We start from the raw sequence: 24093 nt of genomic DNA on the forward strand, positions 1-24093 counted from the left end.
TGCCAATGACTTTGACCTTAAAAACGTAAAATTTGTGCCAGGGCAGTTTTCTCCCTATAAAACATTTATTATGTGGAACACATACTTATCATCAACAGATTAATAATCTACATAGCCTCCATTTGCTCCTTAGTTTTGAAACTTATTGCAGGAACAAAATTGCTGCCTGAATATAATTCACCTCTGTACAAATGGGGCTATCTTCATATATTGTTCATTATAATAGGTATTTTATTTTATTATGTAAATAGTAATTTTTCTTTCTTCTCTTTTCTTATTTTCATTTTCCTCGAGTGGTCTCTTACAACTTTGATTATATTAACGTCTTGATATAATTGATGGCTGTGGAACTTCCTTTTTCACATTGTACTGAAACTTGTAGCTTATAAATTTAATATATATGGCAGAACATTTTCTTTGAACCTGGATTAAGAGACCACCTGTGACCTGTTTTACTGACTCCCTTGGAAGGTCACATATGACAGGTTCGATTGTATATCTTGAATATAAAGATGCTATTTGGATATTCCCGACAAAAAATCAAGTTCGCGGAAACAAAAAAAAATCAAAACTTCAATGAATAAATTCGATCGTTATAACATACCACATAAATTGCTGTAAATTACACTGACCATTTTTATTTCATTAATACGGTAGCACTAATATATTTTTTTGTGACGTCAAAAATACACTTAATATAGTGACGTCAGACAAAACGACATTATTCAGTGACGACATTACGAATTTTATATTCATAACGCTAAACAAATGGCAGTTGTTAAGATTTATTTGTTAACATGCTACAATGCAGAGCAAATGGAAACAAAATTGTGCAAGGATTAAATAAACCGCGAAATGGCCTATACTACGAGTTCACTTCGCTTTTGTGTTATGACTGCATAACATAAAACTATATCCAATAAAAATCTTATACATACAGAGAATGTAGTCTAATCTACTCTACCATGTCAAAGTCTACTTTTATGATGGACTAGTTTTTCTTAATAACTAATACACTGCTGAATCAGCAAATCGAAACCGACACTACGAACGCCGATGTCATTTTCATTTTTTGTTTGTTTACTGTTATGTTTTTGTTTTTGTTTTGTTTTTCTTTTTTATTATTGTCTATCAATTTTTCACTATTATTTTTTTTTTCATTATTTTTTCTTCTTTTAAAAAAAAAAATTGATAATGTTATTTTTTAAATAAATGCAAATGCCTGTTGCAAGCAAGATTAATTTATATATGAATTGGAACATTGGAATTAAGATTGGTCCTCATACACCTTCACAGCACTGTCACCTGAATTTCTCTAGTGTGATGATATCTTTGAAAGTAGGGACAATGTAAGATCTGCATTTTGAGCACGGAAGAGTTTTGTTTGTGTGTGAGTGTTGGAGAACTAGATATTGATAGCGTTATCAAATTTGTTGCTGAGCTTATCTCTCCATGCCTACAATCTATACCAAATAAGTACAGTTTAATGATTTAATATTGTATAGTTTGTCCACATATTTGACAAAATTATTTTTATGAAAGAAACAAATCATTGAAACCTTTATTACAAATTCAAACCTACAACAAAATGCTAGGACAAATTTCAACAGGGACTTTCTTCAGATCGCACCGTAACGTTCTCCCTATGAGCATTTCAAGTGGAAACTATCAAATTAAGTACTTATATATAACCGCTTTCATCCTTAACAAATGTTTATACACGACTACATATATCCTTGATACAATAATTAAATACTATATTTTACAACTCGGTAGTATTTGCGGGTTGCATGTATATGATATACAATTTTTAGATTCTTCTGTTTTATTTTAGGGGTTTAAGTCAATGTAACAGAGCGCATGATTAATTAAATCTAAATCACTGCCTCCGCTAGTGATCGAACCCGGGATCTCTGGCTTACTAGTCTAATGCTCAACCGATCGAGCTAAAGAGAAGATCTCTGCCACCATACTCTAGCCAAGCGGTATATTTACATATTTACATATCGAGCTAAAGAGAAGATCTCTCTAGCCGAGCGGTATATTGCGGCTAGTATTAACCAGGGTCACATCCTCATACCACCAAGAGTCATATGAGGACGTGTGTCATGGAAACAAAAACAGCCAGGGTTATATGAGGACGGGTGTTAAGAAAACGCCAACAGCCAGGGTCATGTGAGGACGTGTGTTAAGGAGACACCTACAGTCAGGGTCATATGAGGACGGGTGTCGAGGAGACATCAACAGCCAGGGTCATGTGAGGGCTGGTGTCAAGGAGACACTAACAGCCAGGGTTATATGAGGACGTGTGTTAAGGAGACAACTACAGTCAGGGTCATATGAGGACGGGTGTCGAGGAGACATCAACAGCCAGGGTCATGTGAGGGCTGGTGTCAAGGAGACACTAACAGCCAGGGTTATATGAGGACGTGTGTTAAGGAGACAACTACAGTCAGGGTCATATGAGGACGGGTGTCGAGGAGACACCAACAGCTAAGGTTATATGAGGGCTGGTGTTGAGGAGACAACAACAGCCAGGGTTATATGAGGACGTGTGTTAAGGAGAAAGCCGGTTATATGAGGATGGGTGTCGAGGAGACACCAACAGCCAGGGTCACATGAGGACGGGTGTTGAGGAGACAACAACAGCCAGTGTTATATGAGGACGGGAAGTTAGGACAGGGATTAGGGCAAAGAGAGTTGAGGCTTTGAGGGGTATGGTAATGAGGGTAGGGGTTATGGTAGGGGTTATGGTAGTGAGGGTAGGGGTTATGGTAGTGATGGTAGGGGTTATGGTAGTGAGGGTAGGGGTTATGGCAGTGAGGGTAGGGGTTATGGTAGTGAGGGAAGGGGTTATGGTAGTGAGGGTAGGGGTTATGGGTTATGGTAGTGAGGCTAGGGGTTATGGTAGTGAGGGTAGGGGTTATGGTAGTGAGGGTAGGGGCTATGGAAGTGAGGGGGTTATGGTAGTGTGGATAGGGGTTATGGTAGTGAGGGTAGGGGTTATGGGTTATGGTAGTGAGGGTAGGGGCTATGGCAGTGACGGTAGGGGTTATGGTAGGGGTTATGGTAGTGAGGGTAGGGGTTATGGTAGTGAGGGTAGGGGTTATGGGTTATGGTAGTGAGGGTAGGGGTTATGGTAGTGAGGGTAGGGGTTTATGGTAGTGAGGGTAGGGGCTATGGCAGTGAGGGTAGGGGTTATGATAGTGAGGGTAGGGGTTATGGTATTGAGGGTTGGGGTTATGGTAGTGAGGGTAGGTGTTATGGTAGTGAGGGTAAGGGTTATGGTAGTAAGGGTAGGGGTTATGGTAGTGAGGGTAGGGGTTATGTTAGTGAGGGTAGGGGTTATGGTAGTGAGGATAGGGGTTATGATAGTGAGGGTTGGGGTTATGGTAGTGAGGGTAGGGGTTATGGTAGTGAGGGTAGGGGTTATGGTAGTGAGGGTAGGGGTTATGGTAGTGAGGGTAGGGGTTATGATAGTGAGGGGAGGGGTTATGGTAGTGGGGTTGGGGCTATGGTAGTGAGGGTAGGGGTTATGGTAGTGAGGGTTGGGGCTAGGGTAGTGAGGGTAGGGTTTATGATAGTGAGGGTAGGGGTTATGATAGTGAGGGTAGGGGTTATGGTACTGAGGCTAGGGGTTATGGTAGTGAGGGTAGGGGTTATGGTAGTGAGGGTAGGGGTTATGGTAGTGAGGGTAGGGGTTATGGCAGTGAGGGGTAGGGGTTATGGTAGTGAGGGTAGGGCTTATGATAGTGAGGGTAGGGGTTATGATAGTGAGGGTAGGGGTTATGATAGTGAGGGAAGGGGTTATGGTAGTGAGGGTAGGGGTTATGGTAGTGAGGGGTAGCGTTATGGTAGTGAGGGTAGGGGTTATGGTAGTGAGGGTAGCGTTATGGTAGTGAGGGTAGGGGTTATGGTAGTGAGGGAAGGGGTTATGATAGTGAGGGTAGGGGTTATGGTATTGAGGGTAGCGTTATGGTAGTGAGGCTATGGATTATGGTAGTGAGGGGAGGGGTTATGGTATTGAGGGTAGCGTTATGGTAGTGAGGGTAGGGGTTATGGTAGTGAGGGTAGGGGTTATGGTATTGAGGGTAGGGTTATGGTAGTGAGGGTAGGGTTTATGATAGTGAGGGTAGGGGTTATGATAGTGAGGGTAGGGGTTTGGCTCGTGCGGGCCGGGGGTTATGGTGTGGGGTCGGGCTTCTGGTCGTGCGGTCGGTTCTGTAGTGAGGGTCGGGGTTCTGGTCTGCGGTCCGTTCTGGTCGATGCGGGTCGGGTTTGGTCGTGCGGTCGGTTTCTGGTCGTGCGGGTCGGGTTCTGGTCGTGCGGGTCGGGTTTCTGTCGTGCGGTCGGGGTTCTGGTCGTGACGGGTCTGGGGTTTGGTCGTGCGGGGTCGGGGTTCTGGTCGTGCGGGTTCGGGTGTTACTGGTCGTGCGGGTCGGGGTTCTGGTCGTCGGGTCGGGTTCATGGTGGTGAGGGTCGGTTTCTGGGTCTTGTGCGGTAGGGTTCTGCTCGTGCGGGTCGGGTTCTGTCGTGCGGGTCGGGGTTGGTCGTGCGGGTCGGGGGTTATGTAGAGGCTAGGTTTTTGCAGTACGGTCGGGGTTATGGTAGTAGGGGTAGGGATTATGGAAGTGAGGCTAGGGGTTATGGTAGTGAGGGTTGGGGTTATGGTAGTGAGGGTAGGGGTTATGGTAGTGGGTTGGGGTTATGGTAGTGAGGGTAGGGTTATGGTAGTGAGGGTAGGGGTTATGGCTGCGGGTCGGGTTCTGGTCGTGGGGTCGGGTTTGTGTATGAGGTGGGGTTATGGAGTGCGGGTAGGGTTTCTGGTGTGAGGGTAGGGGTTATGGTAGTGAGGGTAGGGGTTATGATAGTGAGGGTGGGGTTATGGTGGTGAGGGTAGGGGTTATGGTAGTGAGGGTAGGGGTTATGGTAGTGAGGGTAGGGGTTATGGCAGTAAAGGTAGGGGTTATGGTAGTAGGGGTAGGGGTTTATGGAAGTGAGGGTAGGGGTTATGGTAGTGAGGATTGGGGTTATGGTAGTGAGGGTAGGGGTTATGGTAGTGAGGATTGGGGTTATGGTAGTGAGGGTAGGGGTTATGGTAGTGAGGGGAGGGGTTATGGTAGTGAGGGAAGGGGTTATGGCAGTGAGGGTAGGGGTTATGGTAGTGAGTTTAGAGGTCACGGTAGTTAAAGTAGGACTCACGGTAGCGGAGTAGAGGTTACGTAAGTGAAGGTAGGGGTCACGGTCGTGAGGTGAGAGGTCAAGGTAGTTATGATGATATCACAACCAAAGGACTGATGATCGAGTATTAAACACTCCGTATTCAGATCATCCATTAAAATAGATGAAATATAACATTTTCTAGCGAAAGTGAAGGTTAGGTAGTGGCAAGTGTTACTTTTAAGTGGCGCCGGAAGGTCAATTTATCGATCGGGATATGAAGAAATGTTGTTATTATTTTTTTTCACACTATCATTTTGTGCTTGTTGACTGGCGTTTGAATAAAAGTTTGAACGACATTTCATCTCTGTAACCCCCTCGGATGGGTGACCGCTCTGTTGTATTGTTTGTTTGTTTGTTTGTTTGTTTGTTTGTTTGTTTGGTTTATCGCTCCGTGAACAGCCAGGGTCATTTTGAGGCGGGGTCATTTTATATGCTTTATACATTTCTATACATATATATCATTATGAACACCACTACGTAACCACACTCGTATTTGTACGTAATTGCCTTTGGCTGTCCTCGCGGTGTATCAATATACATATATATACAGGTATACATTACACATACAATAGTTGCCCTTTGGCAATTTGTAGCGTAATCAAAACAACAGAACGCATAGTGAAATGTAAAACTGAATATGTCGTCAATGTGAAATGTAAAACTGAATAGGTCGTCAATGTGAAATGTAAAACTGAATAGGTCGCCAATGTGAAATGTAAAACTGAATAGGTCGCCAATGTGAAATGTAAAACTGAACAGGTCGTCAATGTGAAATGTAAAACTGAATAGGTCGTCAATGTGAAATTATAAATATAAATAGTGAAATGGGCCTGAGAAAAGGTGTTATCTGTGTCTATCCAAGCTGTTTGTTTGTTGTTGTTTTTTTTTTTGTGTTTTTATTGTTTTTTGGGTTTTTTTTTTTAAATATATGTTTACACATTGTTTTCCTTTGGTGATGATTGTAAAGAATAATACACGGACAAAGCCGAATGGAGTCACATTGTTGGGAGTGATAAGTCTGCAGCATTCTGACATGTACATTCGTGTATGACCTAGTGATTGTAATGTTACCGACTTACCCTGGTGTAGGTATTCATAAAACACAGTGGCGGATACTTTTATTTTTCGTATTGAAGTTTTCTTTATTTTCTAATGTTTCGCTTGATAACATTTTCCAACAGTGATTTTTACAGTAAACGTCAGTTTCTGAAATTAAGACAGATGTATATATTAACATTTTGACGCTTAAATAAAATAAATCTTGAAAAACTAATAAACTAACTCGAATACCGTAAACATATTTAAGTCTTTCATAACATTTTTCGCTCAATATAGAAAGGCGTTTACTAACTGATTAAAAATGTCATTAATTGTCAAATAATACAACTATAATTAAAAATAACTGCTTGTTTTATAAAACACGGGTAAATAATCAGATAACATTGAAAACAATGTCCAGCTACTTTGCTCAGTCTGGAACCTACTGCCCCCAGCCATCACACTCAGTCCTGATCTAATACCATTCAAGACACACATGATGTAACTCGACGCACTTAATTTTTTTAAGATACCGATATAGATTTACATTTCCGGTGTGTGTTCGTTACATAACCATTGTAAGCGTCAATTTTGAAGCGTAGAAATACAAGCCGGACCGATGCGCACATGCGGAATTGGTGTGAATTCGCAATGAAAATTTTCGTTTCTGTTTTGATTTTTCCCCCAATAAAATGCGAATGGAAGGTGGTAGAATTCATAAAAATATAACGATAAAGAAATAAAATGTTTGAAATACGTTACTGGAATTGAATTTAAAAAATAAACGATGTTACTGGGGAACTATATTTTGTTTATTCCTGTAGCTGACAATCTTTCCCGCCGAATTGGAATCAACAGTTTAGCGATTCCATTAATTGTCCGGCTGTTACGTCTATTCGTATAACGTCGGGGAAAGAATGCTGATTTAATTTTTAAAAACATTACATAAAAAAAACTGGTTAAAATATATATACATTGTATACGGAATAGTTTTTGTATTTTATCGTTTACTGGTGTGTAAACATATTTTTTTGTACAAATATTTCAACATGAATAATGTTTCATTTAAAATGTCTGCAAAAAATGCAGTTAACACACCAGTAAATGATAAAATACAAGAATTATTCCTTAAATCAAGCTTTTAACTACGATCTTCTCCTCGAAAGTACACCAATGTATAATCTTTGGCACAGTGGATGACACATTCAGCTTATATTGTGATGACAATGATGTTGAGAATGGATAAGCAAAACATATTTCATGAAACATATGTAAATCTGATTAGATTGGATTTGACATGAAACAGAATATTATGGTCTTAGACTGGATAAACAAAAACCTATTTTCATGAAACACATGTAAATCTGATAAAATTGGAAACTTACATGAAACAGAATGCTATGGTCTTATTGCCATTGTTTCATAAAACAAAACCTACACATTCCTGGAAAATGAGATTGACATTTAGAGAAAACTTATGTTAGAACATCATTAACAAAAACACGAAAGAAATGCAGCAGCCATTTTGGACTAAACAAATACGAACCTTCCTGATAAAAATGATAAATATCTTACGGGTGATTGATTACGTCAATTAAATAAACACTATTAACAAACAGGTGATTTACAAACTTTACTCCGAGGCAAACAATCCTTCCAATCAAGTATTCTTTCCTTTATCAGTTCGCTTTATTATACCTATTCCAGCCGCACACACACTTACTTTTATGACGTCATAGCGATCAGATACAAATACATTAGCCCGTCCTGCCTATTACAACATTGGTACATAAGAGATAGGCGCCTATGACGCCTGATGGAATTAAACACGCACTCCCTTAATTGTTAATGACTCGGAGTGTTTAAAACACCTGCGGGTATATACTAGTCACAGGTTTCTAATCATAGCTTTCGAGTTTCAATCAGTTTCTATCTTTCGGCCTATAACGGCATACTTGTTGAGAACCATGGACAACTACAGGATTCTAGTCCTTTTTCTGTCCATTTTTCGTCTTAGTTTTGCATTTTACGACAGTAGCAAAAGCAAACACATCGGTAAGTTTATTGTTTATTTACCCTGTTTTTCTTACCATAATACGATATCAAGCTGGATGATTCTACATACACACTGAAAATATAAAACAAATATTTTGTAATGTTGGCAAATTATAAATGTATTTTTTATTATCATTAGTACATAGTTGTGAATTGTACGGGATGATTTTTTGTAAAACTGCCATTAAAAATAGTTGCATTTCTGATCGTCACAATCTTTGTTGAGACTGGACGCCAGATCTTCGTACAGACTATCTGCCCGTTGAAAACATGCTCCTCTACGAGCGACTCGTTTTTTGCTGTCACATAGAATAGATTATATTGAAGAGTTTATCAGAATAGATAACAGAAATCATGCAATGTCCTTCATTTTCAAGTTTATTGACCATGTCGATCGGGTATACAAAGGAGAACATGAATTGAGTGACATTTCAGACTCTTCAACGTTAGTCGGTTACCTCGATCGTACAACTTTACCATAACTAAGCTGTATGATAAATGTGATGATATCAATTTCCCAATTGTTAATTTTCCCTTTCTGGATAGTAACATCCCTGCATCCTTTATCTGTGTTGTTTATGGGTTTTCCGTGACACAGATGGTGACTACTGACAGAAACAATTACAAAAGTGTTATGGTCGACATGTGACAACATTTTGAAATATTCTATTTCATTATGCGATATAAAGTCAGACGTGTTTGAGGATTGTTGATATGCCCAGTGATTCCATTGTTACCGCCCCAACTCTCATTTGAGATTGTGACTTAAGCTGGATTTGACCTAGATTTGTATGGTGTGTCGTCTATGAAGTAGAAGACGCTTACTCTTCTTGAACATCTGGTCGTATTCTCTTTGTACCTTTCCAGAACTCTCCCTGCTGCAAATCCTTAATTTTGTTTGTATTTTGCCCTCGTTTATTCCATTCTTTTTTAATTATGGTTTCGTTATGATGTCGGTATTCTTTTTCGTTTTTGCATTTCTGTGTTGAAAAATGTATCTGGTTTTTTTTATGTGTTAGAAATATTATTATACATGAGTAGGGTTCGAGTTGATGTCCAGACATGCCATATATGAGGTTATACGTAAAAATCAGTCAATCAATAAAATATTTTTGATTTATTAATTCAATAATTTCCAATACATGATATCGACGTGTTTATAGATATATTCAAACATTGACAAAATCCCTCAGTGAAATACAATCTGCAATAATATCGAATAGAACAATAACAAAAGATGCTAATACATTTATTTATGCAAATACGATTTAGAGTTCCCTTAGAATTATTTGCATATGTTCGAAATTTATAATAATTTTCTCGATAATGACTTCCCATATCTCTTGAGCAATGATTTAAAAACATATTTCAAAATAACCGAAATGGGGATAAAATACTCCGTGCATTTAATCAAATTTAATGGATCTTAGGGATTACATCTTAAACAACAAACGGGCTTATTAAGCTTAAACAACCGTTATTACTATGCTCATTTGTGTAGACAGCCGAAATAATCATGAAACAAAAATGTTTGTCGTTTTGACAATTAAAATCATAGGATCTGTGATATTCGCGTGTAAAATATGTGTCCTGTTTTCATGGGAAAATATCTCAATGTGAGTGAATTCATGAATTAAAAAATAAACTTTCATTGTTTTGTCATGACCAAGAAGATACTGACAGTTGTGTATCGCCAAATTATTATTATCGTACCGATACTAATTATCTACCGATTTTCAGCAAACAAAAAAATATCGTAGAACCTATGTGTTTAAGTCAACAGTAAAATACCCTTTTGAATTACTCAGACGGATGTATTGTTTAATACGTTCTTGTTGAAACAAAAATCATCCAAATTAAGTGTAAAGCATGTCAATAAATTATCAATGCGCAACGTGAGGAACCACAACGATAAAAATATCACGAGGAAATATGTCAGTTAAAGATGCAGAAATATATCAATTAAAATTGCAGAAATATGCCAATTTCAAATGTAGATATATTTCAATTAAAAAATGTAGAAATATGTTCATTAATATGCAGAAATGTGTCAATAACAAATGTAGAAATATGTCAAAGATGCCGAAATATGTCAATTAAAAATGCAGAAATCTTTGTAAATATTAGTTGTAACACCTCACCACTAAATTCATGTAATAAAAAGAAAAGAAAAAATGAAGTTATAAGATATAACTAAATGATGATAGGTGACAAAAAAGATATTGTTCCACGAATTTGACCGTCAAGTCCCCTCAGAATTATTTGGACATAATTCGACATTCAGAATAATGAAAACATTTAAAAATGACAATCTAAAAATAAAAATATTTTAATGAACATTAAACACAGATGGTAAATAATATTAAATTGACATTTGTATTGACGTATTTCAATGAATATCTAACAAAAATAAATTGACTTGTTCAGTGGTATATTTTGATGAATATTTAACAAAAATAGATTGACTTTTTCAACAATGTGTTTAAATGAGTATTTAGCAAAAATAAATTCACTTTTTCAGTAATGTTTTTAAATAAAAAAAAATAGCAAAAATAAACGACTTTTTCAATAATGTTTTTAAATGAATATATTAATCAAACATAAATTGACATTTTCAGTAATGTATAAGTGAGAATATTTTAGTTATGTTCGTTATGTAACTAAGATCTCAGACATGTTGTAATCATAATCAATGAACTGCATTTTTACTCCAGTTATTTGCCTAATGATGTCTGCTATTTCCTGTTGATGTCATTGTGATCCACCATTGTTCCGCCGATATCTGTTGAGTGAATCTCTGTTTAAATATCTGTTTAAATAGACTGTAGGCTAACAGTATGGTACAAGTTATGAAGCTTTAACCATACGCCTGGGGTAGTCTATTACCGATAAAAGATCACACGGGCGTTTTAAATATACCTAACAATCATGGTCATACAGAAAATTTGACTGAAGTTTTGATATGGCAGGTTTTTTAATTTTCAATATTTGGTTTGGATCCGTTCTGATATCAAATATCGTTACTGTAATGCTAAATTTCTGTGAACAGCTAAAAAAATGAATGATTTGAGACAAAATGGTTTTTCGCTGGTATTACAAATGAATATGAAAAATAATCTAAAAGATAAATCTTTCGGATTACACAGATGATTTTAATGTATTACTGCTGAAACAAATGATTCACAATAAAACACCAAGCTATCTATGTTCCTTTGTACTTTCCTTACACTCAGATCTTCATGATTATAGAACCAGACAAGCTGCTCAGCACTTATCAGTACAGTAAAAAAACATTTTATCATAAATCATCTTTCTTACCGTCAGCTGTAGAATAATGGAACTCTATGCCTTCAGAAATAAGAGATAACCTTAATAGTCGGCAATACCTATCCTACCGCCAGAAGGTGACATATAAACAAATTATATTCCCAGGGTGTTTTAACCATGCTTCAACGACGAACGTAAAAACAAATAAAATCTGTATAGAAATCTTCCACGTCCTCCTTCATACAGAAACTTTGGAAAACATAATTGCAAATTCCCTGCACGCGATCTCGCTTACATTGCAGTACATTAAAAAATGTTCAATAGAATCTTATCTGATAGCCTGTTTTGTACATATGGATATATTGAAGATAACTTCAATTTCCTCTTCGTTAGTGAAAAACATCAAAATCCATGAGAACAGTTGATTTCAGCCCAGATACGGACTTGAACACAGATATACTACTATTATCAGGACACCAGGACTTATCTGGCGAAGAAAATGAAATGATTATTGCTAAGAGGCAAAAATTTATTTTTTATTATTCTTAAAGGTTTCACTTAAAAGAAACTGAATCGATATCATTGTTATCCCCAGAAACAAATCAAATACAAACTAGAAATTGTTGGTTAACAATTTGACGGGCTTTTCACTACTTAGCAAAAATGACCTGAAGACTTGGTATTTCCAAACATAAAAAACTATTTTAGAACACTTGATAGGTCATCTACATTCTAGTTTTGAATTAATCTGGCATCTGAGATATAACTTCTCAACAAAGGAGTTGGACGAGGGGAGATAACTCGTACAGCTGTATCAAGTTCCTAGGCCTCTTGCAATGATTGCGCAATCATAAAAAATCAAAATGGCGTACAACTTGAACCGGAAGTGCTAAATAAAAACCGAAGGTACCAAACTGATCAGAAAGACATACTGCATTCATATTTAAAATAATTTTGAAAATAAATAAAAAAAATTTTAAAAAATCTAAAAATAGCAATTTTTGACTTCGGCTATGTTGGCCATCTTGGATTCCGGACCGATCCAAAAAAAAATAACTTGGTCAGGATTATCTGAGAATCATTTCAGCCAAAGTTCAGCTCAATCAAACTGACGGAACTTGAGAAGAAGTTTAAAATGTGTTTTTAAGATGGCGGCTGCGGCATCCATGTTGGATTTCGGACCAATCCGAAAAATAATAACTCTTAATTAAAAACATCTCAGGATTAATTCTGGCATGTTTTGGCTCAATCACACTGTTGAAGCTTGAAAAAAAAGTTTGTTAAATAAAAGAAATTAAAAAATAACTCATTTGAACCCTGTGACCTTGAATGAAAATCAAGGTCATTTCTGTTAACATACTTTGTAGTCCTTTATGCAATCTTGCTATAGACCAAATACCAGTTATCTGGGCCTCTTGGTTCATGAGGAGTTGTCCTCTAAAGATTTAGCAATGATTGCGCAATCACTGAAAATTTCAAGATGGCGTACTGCCTTAACCGGAAGTGATATTAAAACACAGAAGGTATGAAAATGATCGGATTGGCATACACCATTGATTTGTAAAAGAATTTTTCAAAAAAAAAATATAACGAATTTTTTTTTAAATAGCATAACTTTGACCTCCAGCGAGCTTTTTTGTTTGACCTCTAACCTCAAAGCCGTAAAAGTATGTAAAAGTTGGCCCCAGATGAATCCTACATATATATACCTTTTAATATTTTTAACCTCATACCGTTTTTGAGTTGTGGCTATTTAAGCAAAATAAGCTTTGACGTCATGGCGGCCATGTTGGATTTTTCGACCTACTTAATTTTTATTTCCTGCACCCCTTCAAATCATTCTATAATAAAGGCTGAAAAAGAAATCTGAATAACTTTAACCAGTTTGGCGTTACAGTTTCTACAAAATGAAATGCAGAAGATTAGGAAGACTAATAATAAGAAGAAACAGAACAAAAACAATAGATCTTTTCACCACAAAGTGAAAAGCCCTAATTATGTATCAATGTATAATATTAAACAACTCGCAACATATTTTCGTTATTTATGTTCCACCAATGTTCTTTAACCTGTCAGTTCATTCCTTGAAAGTACATCTGATGTTTTTTTCACATTGTCATTTATACAACTACATATATAAATTGTAAAATGATTAAGAAGTGTTGTGTTTTGACCACTATGACAGATTATTCTGAATTTCTGAGAGAGTTGGATTGATAACGTCTTAAGCTTGTTTCCAGACCCTTTGCAAATCATGAACTGGTCTTTTTGTATTTTTGTATGAAATGTCTATGGATTAAATGAAATACTGTTTTAAACTAATAATCAAATAAATAACGCGAAAATGATATTAATATGTTACATGACGAACTTCAAATAACCACAGCATGAGGGAATATGTTAATTAAAGATGTAGAAAACCAAATTCAGTACATGTTCACTGTGATACATTACCACTAAGCCCGTCAAAATAAAATAAAAATATAAGAAGAAAATATAAATCCCTTTTAATATTATTTGTTGTGTTATATGATGTTTTTGCAAAGGTTATTAGCTAAGCATGTTAATATAGCTTAATGGCGATAATCTAAACAAACATAAAAGTTTTTCTTTTTCCTCAATATTTTTAAATGGAAAAGATATTTCCAATGATACTTTGAAACGGACAATAACTTAATTTATCCTATCAATAAACAGCGAAAGTGAAACGTTGAATATGAAAGCTTTTACAGAAAACTAGTCATCACTTATCAATTCAGTCAAACTCTACTGAACGGGTTTCAGGAGAAAGATTGGAATTATTTGATACAATTGATATATTTATATATATTCTCATAATATTATCATAAAATAAATATCACAGCAGGAAAATCTACATGTATGTTGTCCAAGAGAAAGGCCATGTTAAGCTAATGTAAGTAAAATTATATCCGTATTTCTGTCTAACCTTATATTTTATAAAGCATGTCTTTCTCCTACCTATACAGAGAGGGTGACTTTGACGGAATTGTCAAAACCACAGAGAACAAAAAGATCAGCAAGCAGCTTCCCTAGTGAGCTTCCGCTTCAATTGCAGCTGAAAGGACAAGACGTCACTATCAATCTTAAACGTCGCTCCCTCCCTAATACATTTCACTACTCTACTGGTGATGACGTCACACACAAAGTCGACGTGGAAAAGGTGAGTGGTGAATACACCATTTAGTGAACTACGTCACAGTTTCTAGTGTCCATTTAATCCAGGTATTCGATGACGTAGGCTGGGTTGGTTATTTATATACTTGCCAGCTTGTCATTTACCTATTTGGGTAACTACATTTGCAGTTAAATGCTTGTCAGCTTGTTGCCTGCATCCTTGATTGGTTTTTTACATGGTTACTAGGATGTTGTTGGCCTCATTGATTGGTTGTTCTTGGCCTCCTTGATTGGTTGTTTACATAGTTACTAGCTTGTTGTTGACCTCATTGATTGGTTGTTTACATGGTTACTAGCTTGTTGTTGACCTCATTGATTGGTTGTTTACATGGTTACTATCTTGTTGTTGGCCTAATTGATTGGTTGTTGTTGACCTCATTGATTGGTTGTTTACATGGTTACTAGGTTGTTGTCGGCCTCAGTGATTGGTTGTTTACATGGTTACTAGGTTGTTGTTGGCCTCATTGATTGGTTGTTTACATGGTTACTATCTTGTTGTTGGCCTCATTGATTGGTTGTTGTTGGCCTCCTTGATTGGTTGTTTACATGGTTACTAGGTTGTTGTTGGCCTCATTGATTGGTTGTTGTTGGCCTCATTGATTGGTTGTTGTTGGCCTCCTTGATTGGTTGTTTACATGGTTACTAGGTTGTTGTTGGCCTCATTGATTGGTTGTTTACATGGTTACTATCTTTTTGTTGGCCTCATTGATTGGTTGTTTACATGGTTACTAGGTTGTTGTTGGCCTCATTGATTGGTTGTTGTTGGCCTCCTTGATTGGTTGTTTACATGGTTACTAGGTTGTTGTTGGCCTCATTGATTGGTTGTTGTTGGCCTCATTGATTGGTTGTTTACATGGTTACTAGGCTGTTGTTGGCCTCATTGATTGGTTGTTTACATGGTTACTAGGCTGTTGTTGGCCTCATTGATTTGTTGTTGTTGGCCTCATTGATTGGTTGTTTACATGGTTACTAGGTTGTTGTTGGCCTCATTGATTGGTTGTTTACATGGTTACTATCTTGTTGTTGGCCTCATTGATTGGTTGTTTACATGGTTACTAGGCTGTTGTTGGCCTCATTGATTGGTTGTTCTTGGCCTCCTTGATTGGTTGTTTACATGGTTACTAGGTTGTTGTTGACCTCATTAATTGGTTGTTTACATGGTTACTAGGTTGTTGTTGACCTCATTAATTGGTTGTTTACTAGATTGCTGTTTTCCATCTTGGTTAGTTATATTATTACCAGCTTACTGTTTGTGGTATGTAATATTTCAAGCATTTCATAGCGTTTTCGTGTTGATGTATTTTCGTTTTAATCCTCATTTTCTATTTTCGCGTGTTACTGTCATTTTGTTTTTACCTGAATATCGAGTTTTGTACGTTGCCGTAATTTCTCTTCAACATAAATTTCCGGTTTTGGTTGCTGTGGTATTGCTTGGACCCTTAATTACCTGTTTTGTATGTTACCATTGACAGAGTTTCGGAGCCTACCAGTCGGAAGATGGCGCTGCAATCACTCTTGCCTGTGAAGACGACAGGGACCAATGTACCTATGTAAGTATAGATAGACATTGTAGACTGGTTAAGATGGACAGCGCATTGAAGTGATGTTTTACACAAACATCATTTCATATTTCACCAAAATCACAATTGTTCAGGGGTTAATATTGGTCATATCATTTTGGAGTTTCATTCGTCTATAATAACAGACAGTACTGTTTAAATTCAAATTTGTGATTTGACCATGATAGCTTTTTAACGGTAGGTTGAATTTGAAACTAAATTAGTAAAAAAAAAATTTTGAGGGCATAAGCTGTTGTACCATATTTTCACTGAAAAACAAACAAAAAGTGTTTATAACATTTCGTTAAGACAACAAATTTAGTTGCTCTTTTAAATAGTTAATTTTGTTTGTCAGCAGTGGATAAATATGAAGATAATAAAAGTAAGGAATTTTCCAACTCAAATCATGACGAATCATGAGACAACTGTCTGTTAATACCGTTTTTAACGTTGATCCATTACAGAGTGGAATATTTCCGTACGAGGGTGACTTCTATAGAATCCAGCGCCTTAGGAACAGTGATAGCGCGAGCTACGAGGTATTCCATGTGGCTAATATCGCCGACGATAGCGTGTTTCCTTTACCCCTAGCTCGTGCAGGTATGTAATTTTCATTCAGTAGACAATAGACAGAAGGATTGCTGTCATCATTTTAACACGTGCGTTATAAGCACGAATTTGCACGTGTCTTTATACATACTAGTATACCATTGCATGTTTTTTTAAATACTCTTTTAAACAGATATCCCCACGTCTTATAAGCATGTATCGGGAAGTGCCTTTATAAATACGCGCTTTGGTATGTCTTTAAACATGCCATGCATAATGTGTCAACATATTTTCATTTACATGACAATGTCATTACAGAAATATTGTAAATAACTTTCATCTTGTGACAATGGTGATACCAGCGTACATACTTAAGCGATAGTTTTGTTCAGTTTTGTTTTATTGCGCTTGAAGCGTTGCTCTAAATCACGGTAGCGAGTTTTGCATATCCTTTTACATATTGTTTCTATATAAACTAATTTTGGCGCAGACAATTCATTTATGCGGAAATCTGTTAAAATTTCGAAATGGGTTAAGATTTCAGTGTGGTATATTAAGGACGTTAACAGTTTATTAGATTACAATGTACTAACAACAACAAAACCTGTCGGGAATAACACATTTGTTCTGTCATTTATATCACGTTTTTATCTTCTGTTGCCATTAGTTACAAATATGGGCAATTATTACCTCGATGAAATATTTGTGATGTAACGAATATAATATAGATCCATTTTTTGTTGTGTATTAGCCGTTTCGTGTGTATATTTGTGAAATCTACATTGTTTTGTATAAGTCTGTACTATGAACTGGTGAGCTAATTAGCTAAAAGTAATTAAGAAGTGGAATTTCACTTGATACCGTGAGTAGATGAACATGGCCGTTTTTGTTGTTGTTGGTTTTTGGAGGTTTTTTTTTCTCTTTTTATTATTACGTTAAATTACGTTATATTTTTTTCTAAATATACTTTCACTGCCTATTAAACGAAGTCATTTTTAGTGAAAACGTTGATCTGACATGAACTTTTAGATTAAACTGTATTTTATTTGTCAATTCCAAAGAAACAATATACATGTATATACAACATATAAATTACACAAAAAGGAATCCGAAACAAGTGTCAAGACGCATAAATCAGTTGGAATTTGATAAAAAAAAAACTCAAATATATTGTAGATAATAAAAGGAAGAAAAACGTGAAAATGATATTTGCTGACATTGACATTTGGTATGGAATGATAAGAAGTGTATTGTATTACTTAGTTACAGATAAATCCAGAGAGCACTACAGGAAGAGGCGGACAGCCACAGATATAGGAGACTATTTGATCGAGGCGTACATCACTATGGGACCGGAATTACGCTCAGTCTTCTCCACGTAACTTCTCTTTACAATCTCTCATAACGGGGACATATTTCTAGATATAACTTGCGATGTTGAATTATCAGGAATCCTCAGTAAAACTTGATTAAGATTCCAGTAAATATTTGCGTAAAATAAATGTGACCTTTCAACCAAAAACAAAAGTCCTCGCATTTACACTGTACCTCAAACAGAGAACTCACCAACGTTGTTTACATTCAACTGATTCTTGAGAAAATCGGTCTTTGTCGAGGCGTATTGCTTAAAAAGGTATATCAAAGGATTTATTTATTTATTTGAATATTTATCTATTGTTGTTTTAGCGTCTTTGGCAGAGTAGCTTTTGTTCAGGGAGTATCAAACGAGGTAAGAGTTTAACATGTTTGTGTTTTGTAAAGAGTCGCTCAGCTGAATTTAGATATTAATTATCTTCCCCTAGTTTGAAACTTATCAGTATCAGTCTAGAATCAAACATGCCGTAGATACCAAAATCAACAAGCTTGATTTTACTTTCAGTTTTAAAATTCTTGAGATAGGGAGCCAGTCTTTGTTTGCATGAACACCATCCCTTACTGGTCTTAAGAGAGGACAGTGACAGAAGAACTTCTTTTTTCACAAGTGGGTTACAGTACCGGAGGGTTATCTAGTGGGTTACAGTACCGGAGGGTTATCTAGTGGGTTACACTACAGGAGGGTTATCTAGTGAGTTACACTACAGGAGGGTTATCTAGTGGGGTACAGTGCAGGAGGGTTATCTAGTAGGTTACAGTACATGAGGGTTATCTAGTGGGTTACAGTACAGGTGGGTTATCTAGTGGGTTACACAACAGGAGGGTTATCTAGTGGGTTACACAGCAGGAGGGTTATCTAGTGGGTTACAGTACAGGAGGGTTATCTAGTGGGTTACAGTGCAGGAGGGTTATCTAGTGGGTTACAGTACAGGAGGGTCGTCTAGTGGGTTACACTACAGGAGGGTTATCTAGTGGGTTACAGTACAGGAGGGTTATCTAGTGGGTTACACAGCAGGAGGGTTATCTAGTGGGTTACAGTATATAAGGGTTATCTAGTGGGTTACAGTACCGGGGGGTTATCTAGTGGGTTACAGTACAGGAGGGTCATATAGTGGGTTATTATACAGGAGGGTTATCTAGTGGGTTACACAACAGGAGGGTCATCTAGTGGGTTATTATACAGGAGGGTCATCTAGTGGGTTATTATACAGGAGGGTCATCTAGTGGGTTATTATACAGGAGGATGGTAATATGGATTTGAGTCCAATTTAATTATTTAAATGTACAAACAAGCAAACTACAATATATTATAGATATGCCATAATTTCATCATGTAATCTTGTTTTGATGATTTTCTAGGTTGACTCGATATTCCAGAGTCTTTCCTGGTTTGGTTTGGATGTCAGAGTGTACTTTCCGGGATTTGTGGAATGCGAATTTAGTACAGTAGACGTAGGTATCTTTTACACTCCACAATGACTGTACGTATCTGATACACTGACTACAGTAAATGTACGTATCTGATACACTGACTCTACAGTAAATGTCTGTATCTGATACACTGACTACAGTAAATGTACGTATCTGATACACTGACTACAGTAAATGTCTGTATCTGATACACTGACTACAGTAAATGTACGTATCTGATACACTGACTACAGTAAATGTCTGTATCTGATACACTGACTACAGTAAATGTACGTATCTGATACACTGACTACAGTAAATGTCTGCATCTGATACACTGACTACAGTAAATGTCTGTATCTGATACACTGACTACAGTAAATGTACGTATCTGATACACTGACTACAGTAAATGTCTGTATCTGATAGACTGACTACAGTAAATGTACGTATCTGATACACTGACTCTACAGTAAATGTCTGTATCTGATACACTGACTACAGTAAATGTACGTATCTGATACACTGACTACAGTAAATGTACGTATCTGATACACTGACTCTACAGTAAATGTCTGTATCTGATACACTGACTACAGTAAATGTCTGTATCTGATACACTGACTACAGTAAATGTCTGTATCTGATACACTGACTACAGTAAATGTACGTATCTGATACACTGACTACAGTAAATGTACGTATCTGATACACTGACTCTACAGTAAATGTCTGTATCTGATACACTGACTACAGTAAATGTACGTATCTGATACACTGACTACAGTAAATGTACGTATCTGATACACTGACTACAGTAAATGTCTGTATCTGATACACTGACTCTACAGTAAATGTACGTATCTGATACACTGACTACAGTAAATATACGTATCTGATACACTGACTACAGTAAATATACGTATCTGATACACTGACTACAGTAAATGTCTGTATCTGATACACTGACTACAGTAAATGTCTGTATCTGATACACTGACTACAGTAAATGTCTGTATCTGATACACTGACTACAGTAAATGTCTGTATCTGATACACTGACTCTACAGTAAATGTCTGTATCTGATACACTGACTACAGTAAATGTCTGTATCTGATACACTGACTACAGTAAATGTACGTATCTGATACACTGACTCTACAGTAAATGTACGTATCTGATACACTGACTACAGTAATTGTACGTATCTGATACACTGACTACAGTAAATGTCTGTATCTGATACACTGACTCTACAGTAAATGTACGTATCTGATACACTGACTACAGTAAATGTCTGTATCTGATACACTGACTCTACAGTAAATGTACGTATCTGATATACTGACTACAGTAAATGTACGTATCTGATATACTGACTACAGTAAATATACGTATCTGATACACTGACTACAGTAAATGTACGTATCTGATACACTGACTACAGTAAATGTACGTATCTGATACACTGACTACAGTAAATGTACGTATCTGATACACTGACTACAGTAAATGTCTGTATCTGATATACTGACTACAGTAAATGTACGTATCTGATACACTGACTACAGTAAATGTCTGTATCTGATACACTGACTACAGTAAATGTACGTATCTGATACACTGACTACAGTAAATGTCTGTATCTGATACACTGACTCTACAGTAAATGTACGTATCTGATACACTGACTCTACAGTAAATGTCTGTATCTGATACACTGACTACAGTAAATGTACGTATCTGATACACTAACTACAGTAAATGTCTGTATCTGATACACTGACTACAGTGAATGTCTGTATCTGATACACTGACTACAGTAAATGTACGTATCTGATACACTGACTACAGTAAATGTACGTATCTGATACACTAACTACAGTAAATGTCTGTATCTGATACACTGACTACAGTGAATGTCTGTATCTGATACACTGACTACAGTAAATGTACGTATCTGATACACTGACTACAGTAAATGTATGTATCTGATACACTGACTACAGTAAATGTATGTATCTGATACACTGACTACAGTAAATGTCTGTATCTGATACACTGACTACAGTAAATGTCTGTATCTGATACACTGACTACAGTAAATGTCTGTATCTGATACACTGACTACAGTAAATGTCTGTATCTGATACACTGACTACAGTAAATGTACGTATCTGATACACTGACTACAGTTAATGTACGTATCTGATACACTGACTACAGTAAATGTACGTATCTGATACACTGACTACAGTAAATGTACGTATCTGATACACTGACTACAGTAAATGTACGTATCTGATACACTGACTACAGTAAATGTCTGTATCTGATATACTGACTACAGTAAATGTACGTATCTGATACACTGACTACAGTAAATGTCTGTATCTGATACACTGACTACAGTAAATGTACGTATCTGATACACTGACTACAGTAAATGTACGTATCTGATACACTGACTACAGTAAATGTCTGTATCTGATACACTGACTACAGTAAATGTCTGTATCTGATACACTGACTACAGTAAATGTACGTATCTGATACACTGACTCTACAGTAAATGTACGTACCTGATACACTGACTCTACAGTAAATGTACGTATCTGATACACTGACTACAGTAAATGTACGTATCTGATACACTGACTCTACAGTAAATGTATGTATCTGATACACTGACTACAGTAAATGTCTGTATCTGATACACTGACTACAGTAAATGTCTGTATCTGATACACTGACTACAGTAAATGTACGTATCTGATACACTGACTACAGTAAATGTACGTATCTGATACACTGACTACAGTAAATGTCTGTATCTGATACACTGACTACAGTAAATGTACGTATCTGATACACTGACTACAGTAAATGTACGTATCTGATACACTGACTCTACAGTAAATGTCTGTATCTGATACACTGACTACAGTAAATGTACGTATCTGATACACTGACTCTACAGTAAATGTACGTATCTGATACACTGACTACAGTAAATGTACGTATCTGATACACTGACTACAGTAAATGTATGTATCTGATACACTGACTACAGTAAATGTCTGTATCTGATACACTGACTACAGTAAATGTACGTATCTGATACACTGACTCTACAGTAAATGTCTGTATCTGATACACTGACTACAGTAAATGTACGTATCTGATACACTGACTCTACAGTAAATGTACGTATCTGATACACTGACTCTACAGTAAATGTACGTATCTGATACACTGACTACAGTAAATGTCTGTATCTGATACACTGACTACAGTAAATGTCTGTATCTGATACACTGACTACAGTAAATGTCTGTATCTGATACACTGACTACAGTAAATGTACGTATCTGATACACTGACTACAGTAAATGTACGTATCTGATACACTGACTACAGTAAATGTACGTATCTGATACACTGACTACAGTAAATGTACGTATCTGATACACTGACTACAGTAAATGTACGTATCTGATACACTGACTACAGTAAATGTCTGTATCTGATACACTGACTACAGTAAATGTACGTATCTGATACACTGACTACAGTAAATGTCTGTATCTGATACACTGACTACAGTAAATGTACGTATCTGATACACTGACTACAGTAAATGTACGTATCTGATACACTGACTACAGTAAATGTCTGTATCTGATACACTGACTACAGTAAATGTCTGTATCTGATACACTGACTACAGTAAATGTACGTATCTGATACACTGACTCTACAGTAAATGTACGTACCTGATACACTGACTCTACAGTAAATGTACGTATCTGATACACTGACTACAGTAAATGTACGTATCTGATACACTGACTCTACAGTAAATGTACGTATCTGATACACTGACTACAGTAAATGTCTGTATCTGATACACTGACTACAGTAAATGTCTGTATCTGATACACTGACTACAGTAAATGTACGTATCTGATACACTGACTACAGTAAATGTACGTATCTGATACACTGACTACAGTAAATGTCTGTATCTGATACACTGACTACAGTAAATGTACGTATCTGATACACTGACTACAGTAAATGTACGTATCTGATACACTGACTCTACAGTAAATGTCTGTATCTGATACACTGACTACAGTAAATGTACGTATCTGATACACTGACTCTACAGTAAATGTACGTATCTGATACACTGACTACAGTAAATGTACGTATCTGATACACTGACTACAGTAAATGTATGTATCTGATACACTGACTACAGTAAATGTCTGTATCTGATACACTGACTACAGTAAATGTACGTATCTGATACACTGACTCTACAGTAAATGTCTGTATCTGATACACTGACTACAGTAAATGTACGTATCTGATACACTGACTACAGTAAATGTACGTATCTGATACACTGACTAC

At 36.5% G+C, this 24093-nt stretch overlaps 1 protein-coding gene across 3 annotated transcripts in view; it reads left to right on the forward strand.

The window, feature by feature from the left end:
* The first annotated feature begins 8182 nt into the window (after positions 1-8182).
* Positions 8183-24093, forward strand: part of LOC117317646 (nucleoporin NSP1-like) — a 48281-nt gene continuing 32370 nt past the window's right edge. For 2 of the 3 annotated variants that reach the window (XM_033872508.1, XM_033872505.1), the window contains exons 1-7: positions 8183-8316; positions 14571-14764; positions 16251-16328; positions 16802-16937; positions 18150-18264; positions 18573-18615; positions 19620-19712. In XM_033872508.1, coding sequence (XP_033728399.1) covers positions 8229-8316; positions 14571-14764; positions 16251-16328; positions 16802-16937; positions 18150-18264; positions 18573-18615; positions 19620-19712 — 747 coding nt within the window. In that variant the 5' untranslated portion in view covers positions 8183-8228. The remainder of the gene's footprint in view (positions 8317-14570; positions 14765-16250; positions 16329-16801; positions 16938-18149; positions 18265-18572; positions 18616-19619; positions 19713-24093) is intronic. The other variant, XM_033872506.1, reaches the window with a different exon arrangement.

Source organism: Pecten maximus, chromosome 19 (assembly GCF_902652985.1).
Source record: "Pecten maximus chromosome 19, xPecMax1.1, whole genome shotgun sequence".
Lineage (NCBI taxonomy): Eukaryota > Metazoa > Mollusca > Bivalvia > Pectinida > Pectinidae > Pecten > Pecten maximus.